This window comes from Rhipicephalus microplus, chromosome 1 (genome assembly GCF_043290135.1).
Source record: "Rhipicephalus microplus isolate Deutch F79 chromosome 1, USDA_Rmic, whole genome shotgun sequence".
Classification (NCBI taxonomy): Eukaryota; Metazoa; Arthropoda; class Arachnida; order Ixodida; family Ixodidae; genus Rhipicephalus; species Rhipicephalus microplus.
Genome location: NC_134700.1, coordinates 279768881 through 279788127, shown reverse-complemented (window position 1 = coordinate 279788127; position 19247 = coordinate 279768881). Strand labels below are relative to the sequence as shown.

General features: G+C 44.0%; 1 protein-coding gene across 4 annotated transcripts in view; it reads right to left on the bottom strand.

Annotated features, from left to right (window-relative positions):
- The window catches only part of LOC119188263 (insulin-like growth factor 1 receptor), a 207870-nt gene that overhangs the window by 50764 nt on the left and 137859 nt on the right, over positions 1–19247 (bottom strand). For all 4 annotated transcript variants that reach the window (XM_075895933.1, XM_075895940.1, XM_075895938.1 and 1 more), the window contains exons 3-8: positions 8302–8388; positions 5140–5387; positions 3482–3767; positions 2764–2951; positions 1912–2083; positions 878–976 (exon numbers count right to left, since the gene is read on the bottom strand). In XM_075895933.1, coding sequence (XP_075752048.1) covers positions 878–976; positions 1912–2083; positions 2764–2951; positions 3482–3767; positions 5140–5387; positions 8302–8388 — 1080 coding nt within the window. The remainder of the gene's footprint in view (positions 1–877; positions 977–1911; positions 2084–2763; positions 2952–3481; positions 3768–5139; positions 5388–8301; positions 8389–19247) is intronic.

Here is a 19247-nt window from a genome sequence, read left to right as displayed (position 1 = left end):
CGCTTGACAAAACCGAGGACGATGCGCTTTGGGAGGGCGAGGGTGTTGACGTGGCCACGACGATGATTCTCAGTCGAACCTTTCGGATCAGTGATTCTGACTAGACTGCGCATGACCGAATCTGACTGGTTAAAGTATATGCTATTTATGTTAAATTAGCATGTACACTTCGTTTGTGTTTCAATTTATTATTTTTTTATTTCGCATGCGTTCGCGAAATCCCCGCATAAATTGCGCTCCACCTTCCCTTCGGAGCCCTAAAAATCGTGAAAAAAGACTGCCCAAACTATGTGAGTAAATACGAAATATGAAAAATCGACAGTAGAAGAATTTTGCAGTGAAAAATCAGACCTATACATAACTGGCTTTAAGCCCCGCCCACCATTTGAGATCGCCATTTTGACCAGGCATGGGTGACGTCATGTGCGTCACGAAGCCCAGATGTCGTCTTTTACCGAATTTTCAGCCGCAGCAAGCATATGTAGTTCCATTTTATTGCCAAGCTGAAAACAGCCTATATAGCTCGAAAGCAAGCGTAGCTGACCATGGAACAAAATCATTTGCCGGAATGTGAGCGATCGCAAAGCAAACAGTTCGATACATCATGGCTTGCAACTTTGACAGTGTTCAACTCTCAGGGCCCTTCCATCTTTACAACAATATTGAATTATAAATTAGGTGCTTGACCAAATACACCATAATTTTTGCAAGATTGTTGGTAAATGCACAAGGATTTACCCAAAGAAGACAGATTATGATCAAAAATTGGTTGTCATGGCCCCTTCAATAACTTTTATGCGACTGCAATAAAGCTGGAAGACAAATAAGCCAACAGACTGATGAAAATACAGCCCCGTGACTTTTCTCATATGCTCACCTCCTCCACGAATCTGGATGACCAGTGACCCGTTAATGTATGTGCACCCCTTGAGCTTCTGGGCAGATGAAATGCTGTCAACCAGAAAACTCGAGCACACTGTGAATAGGGCAGAAACAAACGGGAAACACGGTGTTCATTGTTTGCAAATAAAATAAACACTATTCAATTCAATCATCCCAACCAGCAATCAGGAAACGTCAAGAGTATCATGCAATACAGTCAATCTTGACATAACAGAAATTGGTACTACGTACTGTCAAATACACTGAATGCATTTCTTGATGTCTGATGAAAATTCATCAAAATGATGTTCTGACAGCGCTTACCCTGCTTTCCCTAACTGAAATGCTTGCTATGTACTTTACAGAGTATACTATACTCTTGACTATATCAGTAATGAGTGACAGTCTAACACATTTAATTATGCCACCATTGCCTGAATTTATATTGTTACACATCGGCAACGAAAGAGCATCATAGACGACGAAGATGATCAAAGCGACCGTGCTCATGTTTTTATTGCTGCTATTCTTCCATCTTGGCTGCAGCTGCCTCTGACTCTCCCTGTGTATTTTGTAAATATATTTATTGCATTCATTCTCTCACCCCCGTGACAATATTTAAACACAAGTTTACAAATGCTTATTGAGAACATTATAACCGGAACAGAGTGCTGTTTCCACAATAAAACATGTAATATTAGGAAGTTCACACACAAGCACGAGTTTTTCAAATAAATGTTTCACTGTAATATGCTATTTATGTTTATGAGAGACATGCCCTCGTTTTATCATTGAAAAGAAACAGTCTGTTTCACCCCAAATATCTGAGCTGATACTGTTGATGCTGCTGATGGCAGAAATTTCTGCAGTGGTTACGAACAGTGTGCCCTCCTGTGTCATGAACAGTGTTTAAAAACTGAAGTGAGAGATACTTGCACCTCTAGTAATAACTTCTGCCTGAAAGAAAGTCAAGCATGAAGGAACATGAGCATTAGGATACACTGCACGCAAGAGAAGTATACTGTTTACCTTTGGGACAAATCCCACGGCATTGGCGACATGTCTGGCCCTCGCGGACATAGTTGGGCGGGCAGTCGAGTGTACATGAACCGTTGAAGGGAATGAAGGTCCGGATGCTGCCTTCTACTGTCGCTTCTTGCCGTCTGCAGTACGCCTCATCTACACAGCGCCGTCCCATGAACTGCAGCCAAAGCAAACATCAACGAACAGAAATTTAAACAAAAAATTTTAATTACTAGTTACTTCTACTTTACTTAGGAGACTACTGTTACCGAGTCTGATGCACCATGGACAGATGGTGCAACAGTTCACACTTCTAGCTTACAATGAAATGACTAACAGGTCAGCCTGGCTGACCATTTATGTGCAGATTGTTTTCATTATGTTGAAATGATACAATGATGAGAAATTATGCGATGTTTAAATTATACAATAATGAGTAAGTATGTGCTTTGTGCGAGTTCTGGTTTTTGTGCAAGTTCCTCAAATCTCTGAGGAAACCATTGTAGGCTCTTTAGCACATAAGAGGAGACATGTTAGGTGCGTTTTAAATGCAATATGTCACCAGCATAGAGTGCATTACCATATGACATCACCTGCTAGTAGCACATATTAGGAGGAGGAATAAATTCTTTTACAGAAAATAAACAGGTTAACTTGAACTTGAGCCTTCTGGCCTGCTACTCTGCACTGAGAATGCGGTAAAAAGGGAGTGAAGGAAACATTATATATATGTGGAAATATATTGTGCCCAATGCCAGATGTAACGGAAGCGGTAGCAGAGATCCTTGTTTTGCACATCAGAGATACGTTAGCGGCATATGCCTAAGAAACAAATGCACAAAGTCTCTGCATACGAACCACATAGGTATTTGGTGGGCAGGTGTTGACACAGCCATTCTCGTATGTATAGTGTAAGCAGGCCGTGCAGACTGAGAGTTCCCTTTCCGAGCCAGCACCACAGCCACCAAGGCACTTGGGGTCGCAGCAGCGTGTGCCAGCCTCGTTGTCACAGGTCGTGTGGTTTCGGTCACAAGCCAAAGGACACACTGCAATGGGAAAATCGCGGGAGATGTGACTGCAGTGGCCTTCCTTGGTTGCTGAACATAATGAAATGCAGCAACAACTCAGAAAAAAACATGAACAATATTTATAAGATTTGCTACATCCCTGCCTAACTCTGACGGCCTTCGATTCTCGTACCTAGATACGGTAGGATTTTGTAACGATGTAGGCTTGCACAGAGAAAAAAAATTGCCAGAATGAATGCTGCAGGAGCTTAGCAGCAGAGCTGCTTGACACGGAGCGTTCTTTAAATGGTTATAAGTATTATTATTTCAGATAAGGACTTGAATATGAATTTGCATAAGAACCGCAGAATTAGTGCTAGAGTTGAGTAGAATTAGCGCTACTTTAAGTGCTGGATTTAGAGTTTTTTATGTGAAGTTGAGTGCAAAATTCTGCATTGTTCACTTTTCTCGTTTGAGTCAATCTGCCCTCAGGTAATGTTATGACTATAGCAGCTGGCCCAACAAGCCCGGCTCTCTTGAATGGCTTTCACAAATAAAACAGGACACACCCTTCTGACAGCGTTCGCGGTTCCAGCAGAGGCGGCTGCCAGCACCTGCACGGCCATCCCTCAAGGGGCAGTGCTCGGGGCAGGGCGCACACTCCGAGGGGTCCCGGTTGTCCACAATGTGATGGACGTCAGCCGCATGCGGAGCTATGCGGTTCCAGTCCACCGTGTTTGCGTGGCACAGGTTGGGGTTCTTCTCAATGCGCACCGCCCCTCGTTGAATGTCGGTGAGCCGCGACAGCCCCAACTCAACTAGCGTCTCCACTTCAAACACCACCAGGGCATAGTTCTAGAGCCAAAGAAACAGGGAATGTAGGTTAGCCTTTAAACTACAACATATTGTACACTCATCTACCTTACAGTGGTGTCGTTAGCGGTGCAAACTGCTAGTATCTATGGAAGTAACAATATCTATAGAGGCTTCAAGTATGGTGGTTCAGGCAACCAAACAGTATATATATTTCCCTTAGCTCTCTCCTCCAATCTACAAATGACTTTGTGACTTTGCAAAGTGTCGTATTAAAGCAAAACATTGTGTTACAAATACAACAACTTACAGTCATTATTCTTGTGTGTAGTCTTATTACTATCTTTGTGCATTTAAAAACATATGAAAACTTGAAACTCTGAAAAGTAATAAATTAACATCGCAAAAACCTCCTGAAGGTACAAGCATGAGTATTACTAGACAGATCCAAATTATGACATATGAATTATCATTCTCATGGTTGCGTAACAATAAAATAAGTCTTGTGAAAAATCCTAAGGTAAATACGGCATAAGGGGCCAGATGTGGTGCTTTTACAGTACCAACTCTTCCACTCAGCATTCACAAATAATGCCATGCAAATGCCTTACAATGCAGTAACAATCAAGCAGCCTTGTATATGCACTAAAACGGGTACATCTACTTCTATGGGACCAGTGTCCCTTCAACCTATCAGAAGTTTACACTAAGTGACACTAGGCGAAATTCACTCAATCCACAGGATAACATCGAAATTTATTTAAACTGCTCCCCTTGTGAACAGATTCGTCTTAGCAGAATTCGTATCTAAGGAACTCTGCTTACTGTACACAACCTTGAAGGGATAGGGATACGAAAGAAAATATGAATGTTTACTTTTTTCTTTTTCAAATTTTCATATCACTCAAGTATATTCCCCTTCGACCAGAAACACCACTTGTATAGATAGTGCATTGTAAAAACCTTCCCTGAAGCCACTCAAAATAAGACTGTTGTCAAAATAAGAGTGTTGCTACATGAACACGAAAGATTATTATTATGCAGAGTGCAAAGTAGGTTACTTGAAGTTGAAATGACAGTACTCGCTCACATTTGTGTCACTATAAATACATGAAGGCTGTAAAGATCCTTTAGCAAGTTTCTTGGGCCCTGATAATATGTATTTTGTAACACTTTACAATCCATTCACTCAAAACACAAAATAGGCTTTCATGGATTATAAGATGGCACTGCGAAGCTGTTCACTGCCCAATTAAGACTTCTACTCCAGGTTGCACGAGCTGGTACTCAAACTACTATCCCGTAGTTTGTGCAAGCCCCTGTATAAAGTCTCACAGAGACTGCAATGCACATGAGCAAAATATTGAGCGAACGAGTGTACATAAAAAATTACGATAAGTAGTGGCATCCATACCTGAAATAACTGATTACCCCGGATGACAGCCAGGTTTGGGAAGAGTCGTCCCAGCGACTGGAGTCCGATGGCTCGGTAGAAGAACAGGAAGCCCGTGATCTCCGTCAGGTGGGGGAAACTCAAATTCGCCCAGATATCATCTTCCGCACGTGTCATCATGACCATGAGAGAGCCTTCCACCACCGAGCAGTTGCCCAGGTGTGCCACCAGGCTGCTCACCCGATTTCGCACCTCTATGTGGCCACATACTGCAATACACGGACAGTGGTTCATTGCTTTAGGCCAGCAGTTATTAGGCATTTGATATTATGATCCCATTAATGCTATTGATGGCCATTAGAGAAGCTGTTACTCATACATACTCAATAATATAGAAGTTGACAAGTCAGGTGTAAACCGAGAAATGTCTCAAGGGAGGGCACACAGTCTGATAACATAGCGATCATTATGCTTTTCATGAATACAGGCTTCAGTTTTATATATGAAAATTGATATCGTGCTATCAAACAGAAAAAAATTGCAAATGCGCCTGAGCAGCTAGCATCTGGCAAAGTCCAAGTTTCTGGAGAGAGAGAGAATACCTAGACAGAAAGATAGAGAAGTCAGCCTGAGCTACAGTTTGCTCAGGCCTGCTGCTCTACACTAAGGAAGGGTGAAAGAGTGATGAATGACAGCGGTAAGGTAAAGAGATGAGAATGTGGTCTTGTTACCCCGGTGTAACTCTACAAAGACGTGCATCAAGTCCAGTTAAGTTTCAAAGTCGGACTCGTAGATATAGGACCTGACATAGTTCTAGCTAATATGCAACTCAGGTTAAACCACTCAATGAAAATGATAGCATTTTGTTTTTCAAAAACGCATAAAGGTGCACCTTTTCACTTAAGCTACATGTTTCATCCCGTATAAGCCTCCCAGGGTTTACCCCGTGGGTCTTTCTTGTTTGAGGGTTGACATTAACAAGGGTGCACTATATTTAACTGTCGTGCAACCCCTATAATGATGTTTGAAAGATAAATATCAAGCGGGACACTTGCAGGGAATGTCCTTTCCACCTGAATACCAGGTTAGTGAGGCAGTAGCGTTAGCTGATTATCACGCATCTACCCACCAAGGAATTCTGTGGTTATGGTGCTCGAGTGCTCACCCATAGGTCGTGGGATTGAATTTCGGCAGCAGCAGCAGCATTATCAATACAGAGTCGAAAATGCCTGAGGGCTGTGTGCTTAAATTCAAATGCATGTTCAAGGACCCCACGTAGTTGAAATTTCTGGAGCTCTTCACTATGGTATCTCTCATAATCACATCATCGTTTTTGACATGTTAAGCACTGCCACCAGAAACAACAATTATTATTATTATTATTACCTGGCATCTATAGTCTTGACAGTTTGTAGTGTCTTGGAAAAGCTGACCTATAAATGATGGGTAACCTTGATGGCTTGAGCAAGCTAGGAAAATGATGTCTTTAATATGAGCCTGTGTCACAAAATGTCAGCTGGGTTGTAAAGCAAAAATATCATAAGGTAAAAGTGACATACTTGAAAGACGAACTTAGTCTGCATGAGAAGTATTGATGTGAAAACTCATACACATCTTCGACATGTGGCGGAATACATAAACGCGACCCCGAGAAACATTCTTATTACAATGCTGAAACTTCTTCTTTTAAAAAACAACATATAAAAAATATTTTTTTAGAATTTATTACACAGCCCCATTGCTATGCGAGGTCACCATCCTGAACTTAAAGAAACATATGCCATAGGCAAGCATAAATGAGTAAGTACTTTACAGAAGGAACTTGGCAGCAGGTGACCGATGTGACTGCACAAATGCCAGCTTTCTTGTGTTGGACACGTGTTGTCCAGTAAGTCTCAACAAAGAGCAATTTGTCTTTAAAAAAAGTGTATCGGAGGGGTCGATAGAGGAACAACACCACCTGGCCTTCTGCACAATCTGCAATGCTCACAACACCACCAACACAGAGCCAAGTGTACGTCACTCCAGTCAAAACAGCAAGTGCTTTGCCGAGTCATCAAAATCCTTCATCAAGAAGCGTGGGAGCAACAAGGAAATATAAAGTCACAACAAGACAAGAAGCATGCACAGGACTAGACAAAGGGCATTTAAGCAAGCATGACGAGAGCTTTTGGCTCCGTGACACAGTGCTCTAAATTTAACCACCCCGAGAGATGCCAGTGGCCCTCCTCACAGGCAAGCTAGAGTCCTTCTCTGTGTCGCCAACACTTGGCTTCAGACCAAGGCAGATTACCTCAAAGGCTTGCTGCGAGGAAAGCAGCACCAACACTTGAGTCAGTCAAGAAAGCTGACCCGATCCATCAGACACCACACACTCATCAGTCTGTGGGATTGGGTTGCATACCTACACATGCTAGCCCATACATATTCTGGAAATATGCGATACGTCAGCACTAGAAATTAAGCCGCTACAATGTAGATGTGCCATAGAGCTACATTTAGTGGCATTACTACACAAGGATGCTCATCTCCACAAATATGCATGAATGCTGTACATGCATAGTAAAAACCAAATGATGATAAAAGCGCACCAGAGTCAAAATAACAAATAACAGCATATTATGCTTGCATGCCCAGGTAAAATTCAGCTCGAAATTGGGGCTATTTTATCCAGTGTGCAACTTTCATTGTTCTATCCTGGTTGACCTTATTTAATGCAACAACTAGCTCAACAAACAGTGGCTATAAATCATAAAAAAAGGTGCATTTTGTAGCAAGTTTGACTCCTCGCCCTAAATAGATGCATCGCGACACAGACAGGAGTAGAAAATAGAAGCATTTGAACGTGCAGATACTGAAACGAATTTGAGATAGAGTATTAACTTGCCGTATGTTGACTAAGCTAAAACAGAAAATGGAATCCTTTGTAATACTACAATAAGAAATAGTCAGCCAGCATGAAGAAGTCTTAAGATATCTACATCTGCAAAAATATTTTGCTTATAGAAAAACCAAGTTAAGACTGTCTCCTGCATGGTGCTTTCATCCAATGGCTATTTACGTATGTGGTGCTGATCAAACACAGTATTCTCAATCACACACTGAAGTTTGGAGACAATGGATTAACACCAAAGTCCTGCAGAGCTGAAAAAAAAAAAAGATCAAATATGCTGAAGAACTCACTCGTGCGATTTGGATTCCTAGAGTAACGACCGACTGGATATGAGGAGGCTAGCTGGCTGGGGCTGCGCTTCATCAACGTTGTTATGCCTGTAACACAATGATAGAGCGTTACCATTGGCATCAGATAGAGCAATTTCACTCAATACGCCTCCATAAGCAGAATTCAACACCCAATACATAGGCACTAGTATACTGATTCCATTAATGTGCACTGACGCTACAACTGGTTGCAGAAAAATAACTGAAGAGATGAGCAATATTAAAAGCACTGTAAGCACTGTGTTGTATTGACATTACAACATACTGAGCTCATAAATCTGAACAGTACAGTAAAAAAAGGTGTGTGTAGCATTGCAGGAATAAAAAATTCATATATAAGCATAAAAAATTCATATATAAGCACAAAACATGGCAAATAAACACATTTTTCTAAGAGGCTCATTACTCCCAAAAAACTTGAATCTTTAGATTCGTTTGAGTACACAACTTCAAGTCGTGCCTGCAACAGCTACTACTTCAGAGACCACTATAAAGGGAAGGCTGCTAGTTTTTCATCTAGGTTAAAACGAATGTGCACTGAAAAAACACGCATATATGGAGACATCAATTGGCATTTCCAAGTTTCCAGCAAAAGGTTCACAAATTTTGCCATAGGAGAACAAAATGTTATGAAAGCAATTCTGGAAGTTATAATATGATAATATCTGTACCTTTGATGGATACTCAAGTGTTGTTAATAATGTTATAAAATTCTGGCCATAAGACTATGTAGTGTCGCCAGACTTTCCTGGGTCTATTGGTTCTGCGTCCTCAAGTGCCAACATAAACAGTCAAGATGTAAAACACTGATTTAGCTACTACCATTCTCGAATCCCTCTGTGCATTTGTTTAGCAAGGCAAAAACAAATAATGAAGACTTCCTTGTAAAGCACCAGACTCTTAGAGAAAGCTAGAGCTGATTGAGAATTTATTTTATGTGCAAGACATTATGTACTGTTACACAGGAAGTACTGAAGACTGCTTTATGAATGGATGAACGCAAAACATTATTGTAGGTCCTGAGGTGCATGACTCAATGCGCAGCGGGCCGCTCCCATGTTGGGACTGTCGGCCCAAGCCTGACTGCCGCATCGTGGGCCCTCTGGGACAACCCACAGTTGATTCCACACATTGGGTCTCTTGATAGCAGATAGCCACTTGTCTTAATTGCATCGGCTCCTGCCCAGTAACGAAAGGCAAAACTGGAGCATGTGGTCTAGGTTAGCAAATTCCTGGCAGTGCCTGCAGGAGCCACGGAAATAAATGTCGGGATAAATTTTATGCAATAAAGCCGGGCTGGGATATGAACCTGTGTGAAGTAGTCTGACAGTCAATGCCTGCCCTCAATTTAACTTTTTGATAGGAAGGACAAAGTCTGTCCTGCCAAGATAAAAGTGCTGTGTGATTCCGTTATAAGTGATCGTATGATCTCTGTTCTCCACAACTACAGGTCGGCAGAGGAGTTCTCCATGGTCGCGTATAGCGAGACCTCGCGCCTAGGAGTGGGCCAGCTCATTCAGGTTTGTGGGGCCTCCCTTGTGAGAAGGGAACCATGTGAGAGAGTGCGTGGTGAAAGTATTACATGCCCCATGACATATGAAAATTGATCTTCGGTACTGGCATCACGTGATGACGACAGTAACATGAGTGGTGAAATAAGTCATCACATAACGGTGCTCTCGTATTATCTCATAGATGGTCGAAATTCGAGGTGTCATCATGGCAACGTCAAGTCATGACGTCGTCACACTTGGGCTTGGTCAAAGGTGGGCCAATAACAGAGGCAGTGCAAAGCCACGTTAGATGCAGAAAGCTTTCAGAAGGGCGCAGTTGAGAATCAATACGTCGACCGAGAAGAAGAAGGAGATGGCTTTTGCTTTCTAGTCATCTTAGGTAATAAGAAGCTTCTTTTTCTTTTTTCCAATATTACACACACCTACTTAACGTGGCACTAAGTGATAAATAAAAAATGAAGCGTGTTCATACAGTTCTATGCTATAGAGGCAGTGGACATCGGCATAACAGGGCAGCTAACAAGTGAGAGTGTGGGCTTACTGACAATTTACCAAATCATAACTACACAACGATAATCTTTATCCAATAATTTTAATCAAAGCATAATTTACACACCAATCATATTTAGCCAGTACTAATACTGTGGTGATGCTAGAAGACTGACTGACACAAGGAGTTTAGAGCTTGACATAGCTCCCAGGGGTATCCTAACGCAACAATGAAATAACAAGATCACACTGCCCAATCCACCAATCTAATTCTGATATTTATATGTCACAAATTCCATGGCATTTCTAGCTAAGTTTTGTTCCATGCAGGAAAAGCGTACTTCTGCTTTCGTTCAACATCAAGCGAGTCACAGGTGATGCCATAATGCCCCGATGAACCCACAGTGAGGCCACAGGTCGGTACAGTACCATCCACCACTCCTGTTGTATTACATTCTCTCATGGCACTTCGAGGGCAAGCGTCCCGCAGAGGCCACTTATTTGCAATTCAAGTTGTGCCATCTACCATTAAACGTAATTGCATGTTTGTCTGTACACTCGTATACAACAGTGACCTCGAGGTTATAACCAAGTGGCCATTGTTTTGTGTGAAGTATGAGAACATAAAAACAACAGTAACAACAACAAACACTTAGTGCAAATTACAACATGGCTGGCAATTACATCATGCGCATTCCCCTTTCGCACGTAACACGCACAAAGACCCTGCCGGACAATCCAGCACACTCCAACACGCTTCCCATTTCCTCTTCGCCCAACATCGGCTAGCTGAGAAGTGGGGGGCGGGGGGAGGGCTTCCGCGTCCGCTCGTCGGCGTTTGTTTACCTGTCGCCAAGGCTGCTGCTCTATCACCCCCCTTACCCTCCCGCCTTTTGCCCCACCTCCTCCGTTCATACGGAGAAAAGCAACCAACAAAACAGACAGCAGAGCACGTGTGTGCCTGCGCAGAATCGCGTCGAGTTGCAAGGCCGAGCCGGGCAAGGAACGCCCGAGGCACGTGCATAGGTAAACAGACGGGCCACCAAACAGCCTCGCCTGACCAAAAAGTGCCTTGAGAAACAGGAGGAGGGAAAAAAAGAGCGCGGCAGCGCGCCTGCCTTGTTCGATCGCGGGAATAACAAGACACTTATTTGGCAAGAGTAGTAGCAGCAGTAGTAGTAGTAGTAGTAGTAGTAGTAGTAGTAGTAGTAGTAGTAGTAGTAGTAGTAGTAGTAGTAGTAGTAGTAGTAGTGGTAGAAGCCCCGACGCACTTTTACTTCCCGATAGCAAACGAGAAACGCGAACGGGACCAAACGACCTCGTTGTTGTTATTCCGCCTGCTTATCGGATCGCCAAAGGCGGAGAACGCGCACCAGTGGCGGTCCTTACACAGTTTCCGGTTGATCGCTTGGGCCGAGTAGGTCGAGGTATACGTAAGTACGTACACGCGGTGTATAGGGCTCGCGAGCGAATGCAACCCACTCGCGTGAAATGTCAAATGTGAACCGCGGTTCCAATTTGCCATCGGCTATCTCTCTCCCTCTCTGAGGCTCGCGCTTAAGGTCGTTTCCGTCTCTCACCTTTTCCCGTCGCCCCCTTGGGCCCACCTGATCGACGGTAATGGTGGTACCAGCGGCGACCTCGCCGTTCTCCATATATAGCTCTCCGTTATCGCGCATCACCGCTTAACTGCTACCGTCCACGCGAAGAGCTTACTGTGCAGCTATAGCTGCGTGCACGGGTCTCGCAGAGCAAAAGAGTGACCCTAATGGCGACAGAAGAGCGTGCACTAAAGGCACCAGGAGGTGTGCATCAATAGCGATCTCTCACACTTCCAGGTGTGAGAAACTGACCCGTTCCTAGGTTGCTGATCAATATTGTGAACCGACCGCTGGCTCAGTAAACGCGAACAGCACAGCTCAACGAGTCGCTAGGTGCGCCGCCAACAGACCCCGTTGACGCAACTTTGCTACGTGAGAGCACCGACTGAGATAATCATGACGTACCAATGTATGTGGCGGCTGGAGATTAGCTTTTATAGAGCGAATATGCTAACCACCACTTATGCAACTTTCGTAGGTACCAGAAGCGCACTCGCGAGAAATGAAATAAAATGAAAACGATGACATGTGTCGTCATCATGATAGACGGAACATGTTTAGAGGAGTACGGCACAAATTTCATTAGAGCGGGCACAGGCTAAGTCGATAATAGAAGCAATGTAATTGAAGAAGTCTTTTGCCTTAACATGCAGGGAAAAAGTCTGAGATAGTAGGAGAAACATGTACGTACTGGAGAAAAGTTTTATAAACCAGACTTCGCAGTAATTAAATGACATTTCGCAGCCATTACTAGCGTAATTATTTACTTTTTTGGTCTAGTAATTTAGTAATGTATGAATTGCTTCAACAGAGCAATTGTTAGAAAATTATTCATTACTTTAACAATTACTTCGGGCTCCTATATATAATCTGTCCGCTTCTCCGTCAGCATAAAGATTTGACAAAAAAGACAGAAAAAATAGCAAATACAACTTAATCTTCGCACCAAACCTCAATAGTCTAAACGAGACAAGCGCACACACACACACACACACACACACACACACACACACACACACACACACACACACACACACACACACACACACACGCACACACAAATCCCAGTTTCACCAAAAGGGCGAAGCAATGAATGCGATAGCAACATAGTCGAACGTTTTACGAAGCAAGGCTATAGCATCCGATCTCACGTAACTCTACAAAACGCAGGCGTAATATATATATATATATATATATATATATATATGTGTGTGTGTGTGTGTGTGTGTGTGTGTGTGTGTGACGACGGCGGCCAGAACCAGCAGAAACTGTCCATATAATTACTATCGCAATCAAAGCTGTGCTGCAGCAATACCCGAAGCCCTGAATAACATTTTCAGAAATCCGTGCACGGCCCTCGAAACTCCAAAAAAGAGGGATCGACGACGGCTCCATGTTTTTTTCGACTTCCACATCGCTAATAGCGCATGCGCACTATCACGTGACACAGCATTTCCGAGGGGAAAGCATATTTGAAGTTATAATGACACTAATTGTACGGCTTTTATGTCGCAAAATGATCGAAAGATGGACTATAGTTGGCAATTCATATTCATTCGTTCAGCGAACTGGCAGCGCCGGAACAGACAACGTAAGAAGGAAGAACCCCACAACACAAGCACTCGTGTTGTGCGCTTCTTCTTTAACGTGAACCTAAATCTGTACACGACCTACAGCGTTCTATCGAAGCGCGGCCGGGATCCGATGTCGCGACCTTTGCGTCAGCAGTCTAGCACCTTGACCACCTTGGCGGGAGTATTTCAAGACAGGAGGAAACGCAGACAAGCCAGATGACGATCGCTGTTGTCCGACAGAATGACGTCCCAGACAGTGTGAATGCTTCACAGTGCACCTGCTCGAGTTCTTTGGGAACCGTGGCGTGCGCATGACTAATACACATTGGTAGCCGACGACCAACGCTCATAAATCACCATTTCCAGTATGAATATATTTCTTAATGCTCTCTAACAACACTCCTCAGCGTGGCTCGAGCAGCAACTGCATAGAACGAACGCAGCACCAAAATGTTAGGGCGCTCATCCCCTCGCAACAACGTTTCTTGGAAATGCAGCGAGAAACCAACGAAACGGGGAAGTCGCGTGTATACGCGACAAGGAAAGCAGCAGTGCGCGGGTACGCTAGAGCATGGTGTTAGATGTGTTAGAGGCTTCGACGAAGAACAAGCCCTTGCAAAACAGGGATGCGCGCCGCTTCTCAGCGGCCATGGTCGGTGAAGATGCGCTCACCCAGGCACCAACTTGCTTTATAATATTTGTTTTTTTTTCATTTTATTGTATTTCGTTTTCACCCTGTCATTGCTGACGTAGGGTGGACGGTGCTTAGTCAAGCTGCAATAACTGCGGCTTTTTTGCCGTCTCCCCATTTTCACCATTGTATCTGTTTTTGGTGAAAATAAATGAATAAATAAATAAATAAAAAATAAAAAGAAACTTCCAAGAATTAGGGAGTGCAGCTCGAGAGACCTTTTCTTATCCGTCCCACTCCACGGCCGAAAAACAATGAAGACTAGCGGGCCGAATGAAAAAAAAAATATTGAAATGGCCATCGATATTTCATGAATGCGTACGGCGATGCGTGCATACTCACGTCGGAGAAACGCTTTTCGCGTATACGCTATATGGCATTTCTTTCGTGCACGTGAACTATACAACCGCTGCGACGGGAGCAATCTATATGCCCGCCCAGAAAGAACGAGTAAGCTCGTTAATTTCCCGGGTCGACCACGCTTCCGTGCTGCTCCGACGCTACAAGCTCACACAGTATGTACGCCCCGCTTCCCGAAAAAAAAAACCGTATCGCGACATTTTCGTTGTCACACGGAGGAAGGAGTGAGCTGTTTCCTTCCTCCAAGCGTGATCCCCGATCGCCTCCATTTGTGATGTATAGATTGATTGATTTGTGGGGTTTAACGTCTCAAAACCACCATATGATTATGAGAGACGCCGTAGTGGAGGGCTCCGGAAATTTCGACCGTGCACCTGGTGTTCTTCAACGTGCACCCAAATCTGAGTACACGGGCCTACAACATTTGATTGATTGATATGTGGTGTTTAACGACACATCAACATTTCCGCCTCCATCGGAAATGCAGCCGCCGCAGCCGGGATTCGATCCCGCGACCTGCGGGTCAGCAGCCGAGTATACATAACCACTGGACCACCGCGGCGGGGCTGTGGTGTATAGGGGTGTGTAGTCAACACCGAAAGATACTAGGGGAAGTTTCGGTTAGCGAATCCCGTAGAAATTTTAAGCTCTGAATCACTTGCGACGCACCTTAAAAAAAAAAGTGTCGCGCGGACACCGTCATGTAATCGCGCAAGGTGACACATGATTTACTGACACCTATTTCCTTTTCTGTCCAAAAAGACTCACGATTCGATTTGGCGGAGCTTTTAGAACTAGTGCGAGGAAGAGTGGCGTGGGCGGAGGGGAGGGGGATATGTGTGAGTGAGCAAGCCTGTGGAAGGCCCGTGCAACCGACAAGGCCAGGCATACCGGGCTCTCTAAACGGGACATCGCGCATTTGGGGCATCTGTATAAGTCCCACAAAAAATAATCGCCATCTAAATCTCGCATGCTTTTCCTGGCGTTATCACCGTGTGATTACAGGTCAGAAACGGCACGCGAGCTATCAGCGTGGCACAACATTTTTGATAACGAAGTCGAGAGCGCACCATTTTCAAAGACAGGAAACGGTGCATGAAAGCCAGACGACAAATATATCTTAGTAGGACAGAAATACGGCTTAGAATAACAATAATTAATTAACGTGGTCTTTCGATGGGAGACGCCGCAGTCGGTGCCTCCCGATTGATCTCGACCTGTCACGTGCGCCTAAATCTAAGCGTGTGGGTATTTTTAGCATTAATTTCCCCTATTTTACTGGGACTAAGTGCGTCAGGTTAATCAGTTTACATACTTACATAAATGCCTACTTTTCGACTACTTCACAGCAACTGTTATGTAGCCTAACATAGGCTCATAAACTTCAGCTTAAGCGTAGATAAAATAATAATAATAATAATAATAATAATAATAATAATAATAATAATAATAATAATAATAATAATAATAATAATAAAAGTTGTTGTGTTTAAAGTGCCAAAAGCACCATCTCATTACGAGACGCCGTATATAGCGAAGGGCTCCGGAAATACCGACCAGCTGGATTCGATTAACGTACACCTTAATCTATGCGCACGGGCCTCATTTTCACCTCCTTCGAAATAGAATAATTTGACAGTCTGCCAACGTTTTCTTTATTGTTACTATTCAGTTTTCATTCATTCAAAATACAGATTTCACAGTTAAAATATGCAGACGAGGGTCCCGAAAGTCAAGCGACTGCAGCGGGACGGGACCCTGGTACAACAATCAGCGGGCTAAAAGTGTTTTCAGGGAATTTCTTTACCAACCCGGCCCACCAAATAACCACTCAGTTTGTTTTCTTCGTGCAAGAGTTTCGACAATACGCCTAAAACGCATCCGGGCTGTATGATCGGGCCCCGCCGCGGTGGTCTAGTGGCTAAGGTACTCGGCTGCTGACCCGCAGGTCGCGGGATCGAATCCCGGCTGCGGCGGCTGCATTTCCGATGGAGGCGGAAATGTCATAGGCCCGTGCGCTCAGATTTGGGTGCACGTTAAAGAACCCCAGGTGGTCGAAATTTCCGGAGCCCTCCACTACGGCGTCTCTCATAATCATATGGTGGTTTTGGGACGTTAAACCCCACAAATCAATCAATCAATAAAGCAATCAATCAAATTTCACAGTTAAAATATGCAGACGAGGGTCCCGAAGTCAAGCGACTGCAGCGGTACCCTCGTGCAACAATCAACGGGCTAAAAGTGTTTTCAAGGAATTTCTTTACCAACCCGGCCCACCAAATAACCACTCAATTTGTTTTCTCTGTGCAAGAGTTTTGACAGTATACCCCTAAGACGCATCCGGGATGTATGATCGGAAGCAAAAGACGAAAAAAAAAAGCGCATACGCAACGACCACTTCTCGCGAAAGGCGATGACGACGAGCTTTATGATGCGACCGGACAACCAGCGAGCGACACACAATTCTGCGAATCACCCCGCTTCGCAGAAGAGCTGCTGCACACAGTGTTACATTATATGAGCTCGCCCGGAATTCCTCTGCCCACCTGGAAACGTGCAGCATGACAAATTCGCGCATGCTTCGCGTATAGCGTGCGTGCGTCACGGCATAGACGGGAATAATAAAAGAAGCGATAAAAAAGAAACGCGTATGTAGCAGGCTGGGTCGCAGCGCGGAGGAAATCCAACATCGACAGAGCGCGCGCTGGCTTTCGCGTAATGTGTCCGCCCGATAAGAACACGCGACGAAATCGGCAGCGCGATAGACACGTCCACGCGCAGTTGGTGCGCCTGTATTAAAGGGACACCGTAGAAGAAACATACGTAAAGAGCAGACACTCCCGTAGGGCCCCTGCTGCCGTGCTGGATAGATGGATGGATGGATATGGCTGTACCCTTTAGATCGGGCAGTGGCTAGCGCCACCAAGCCGTAATACTTAATGAACCCAAAACTATATTTATTTTTTTTCCTTAAAAAGTGAGTTTGAGGATTCGTACTTTGCAGTGAAGAGTTTAATTTTCACTCGTGCCTTGACTTTAGCCACCAATCAGGTAACCTCCTTCTAGTTAAGTCTACTTGCTTAAAGTCTATTTTGCCCTCCCGGTCCCTAAACCCCAGTGCTTTGAAAAACTCTCCGCCATCATCCTGAACTATAAGGTGAAGCTTTTTACAGAACATTATCAAGTGTTCGGCAGTTTCTTCTTCCTCTCCACACGCACTGCATACTGTGTCTACTCCTTCGTATTTGGCCCGATATGTCTTGGTTCGCAGTACTCCCGTCCTTTCCTCAAACAGTAGAGAACTACCCCGAGTATTATCATAGATCCTTTCCTTGGCAATTTTTTTATTAGAAGTTCGATAGATCTCTAGTGCGGACTTCTTAATCATGCCCATTTTCCACATGTTAGTCTCCGTTTCCTTCACTTTCTTGTGGCGCTGAAAGCAGTGCAGTAGCACTGCTTTCAGCGCCACAAGTGGATGGCTAGAACCGGTAATGTCTTAAGCATAAATAGAGTAACAATTTTTGAACCCGTACCCTCATGCTTCGAAGGCGAGTGTCGACTTTATACCACTAGGCTACACGCCCACGCGTCAACTAAAAGAACACACGTACACTACATCTAAACTACATGGTTGTGCCTCCTTGTGCAAAACAAATGCAGATAGACAACACTTTCTAGTCATGCACTGCTGTTTTCTGCTGTAAGGCATTAAATGTCCCAAGCGGAACTTGACGTAGAGCTGATATGGAAAATTGCACAAGTTAATAAAATTTCTTCTTTACGAAAAATTGACGCCAAACTTGGGTATTCATTGTCCTCTTGAGGAGGCTATTGCATACTTTAACAAATTAGTAAAAGCGAGCATGGGCACGCCATTTAGCGGTTGGTCAGACCCTTTCTTACTGGGCCGCGAAAAGGCCCCAGTGGCCACTCTTTATGTGGTATATTTCTCTATGGGGACACTGCACCAGAAAACGTTTTTCAGAGGATCTGCACAGTTACCCCGAAAAGGGCTCGTTGCTCCTCCAAAAAGACGAAAAGTGCGTAATACCCCTGTCACACGGGCACTTAAAAGTCTTTTAAGTAAGCGGTATTTTTGCGAAAAGGAGTTCCTGACAGCAGACACACGGCACAGAGCGAACTCCTTTTCAGAAGCGGTCTTTTTGGTAAACGGAGTTCGTCGACCTCTTTTACGGCTCCGAATGAGCAGCCTCGAAACCAGTGGGCGCCAGCAATTTTCGAGTGGTGGGAAAAAAAGAGCGAATGCTTATTTTTCTGTCACCAAAACTCTTTGTAAAAACAAATTTCATATACTGCAGAAGGTGTAATGAACTCTTTTAATGGTTATTTCCTTTTCTACTCTCGTAAGCAGCTACAACGCGTCGGCAATATCACGTGGTGACGCTCGGTGTCGCGCCACGCCATTTTGCACAAGTGTTTCTTCATCTCTTATTCTTAAATTTATTTGAAGAAACGAGTAGTGCGACAAGTCTTTAATTTGTACATCGTGATACATCGTTTAATTTTCATTGCTTCTCTTTTAACTGCTAGCGCCACGCTTTCGCTAGCGTTTTCGATCGAAAACACTAAAAGGAGATCGTTGCTGCCGTGTGTCTGCGCCGTTTGTTAAAAGTCTTTCAACTTCGTAAAAGACCGCTTACTTAAAAGAATTTCT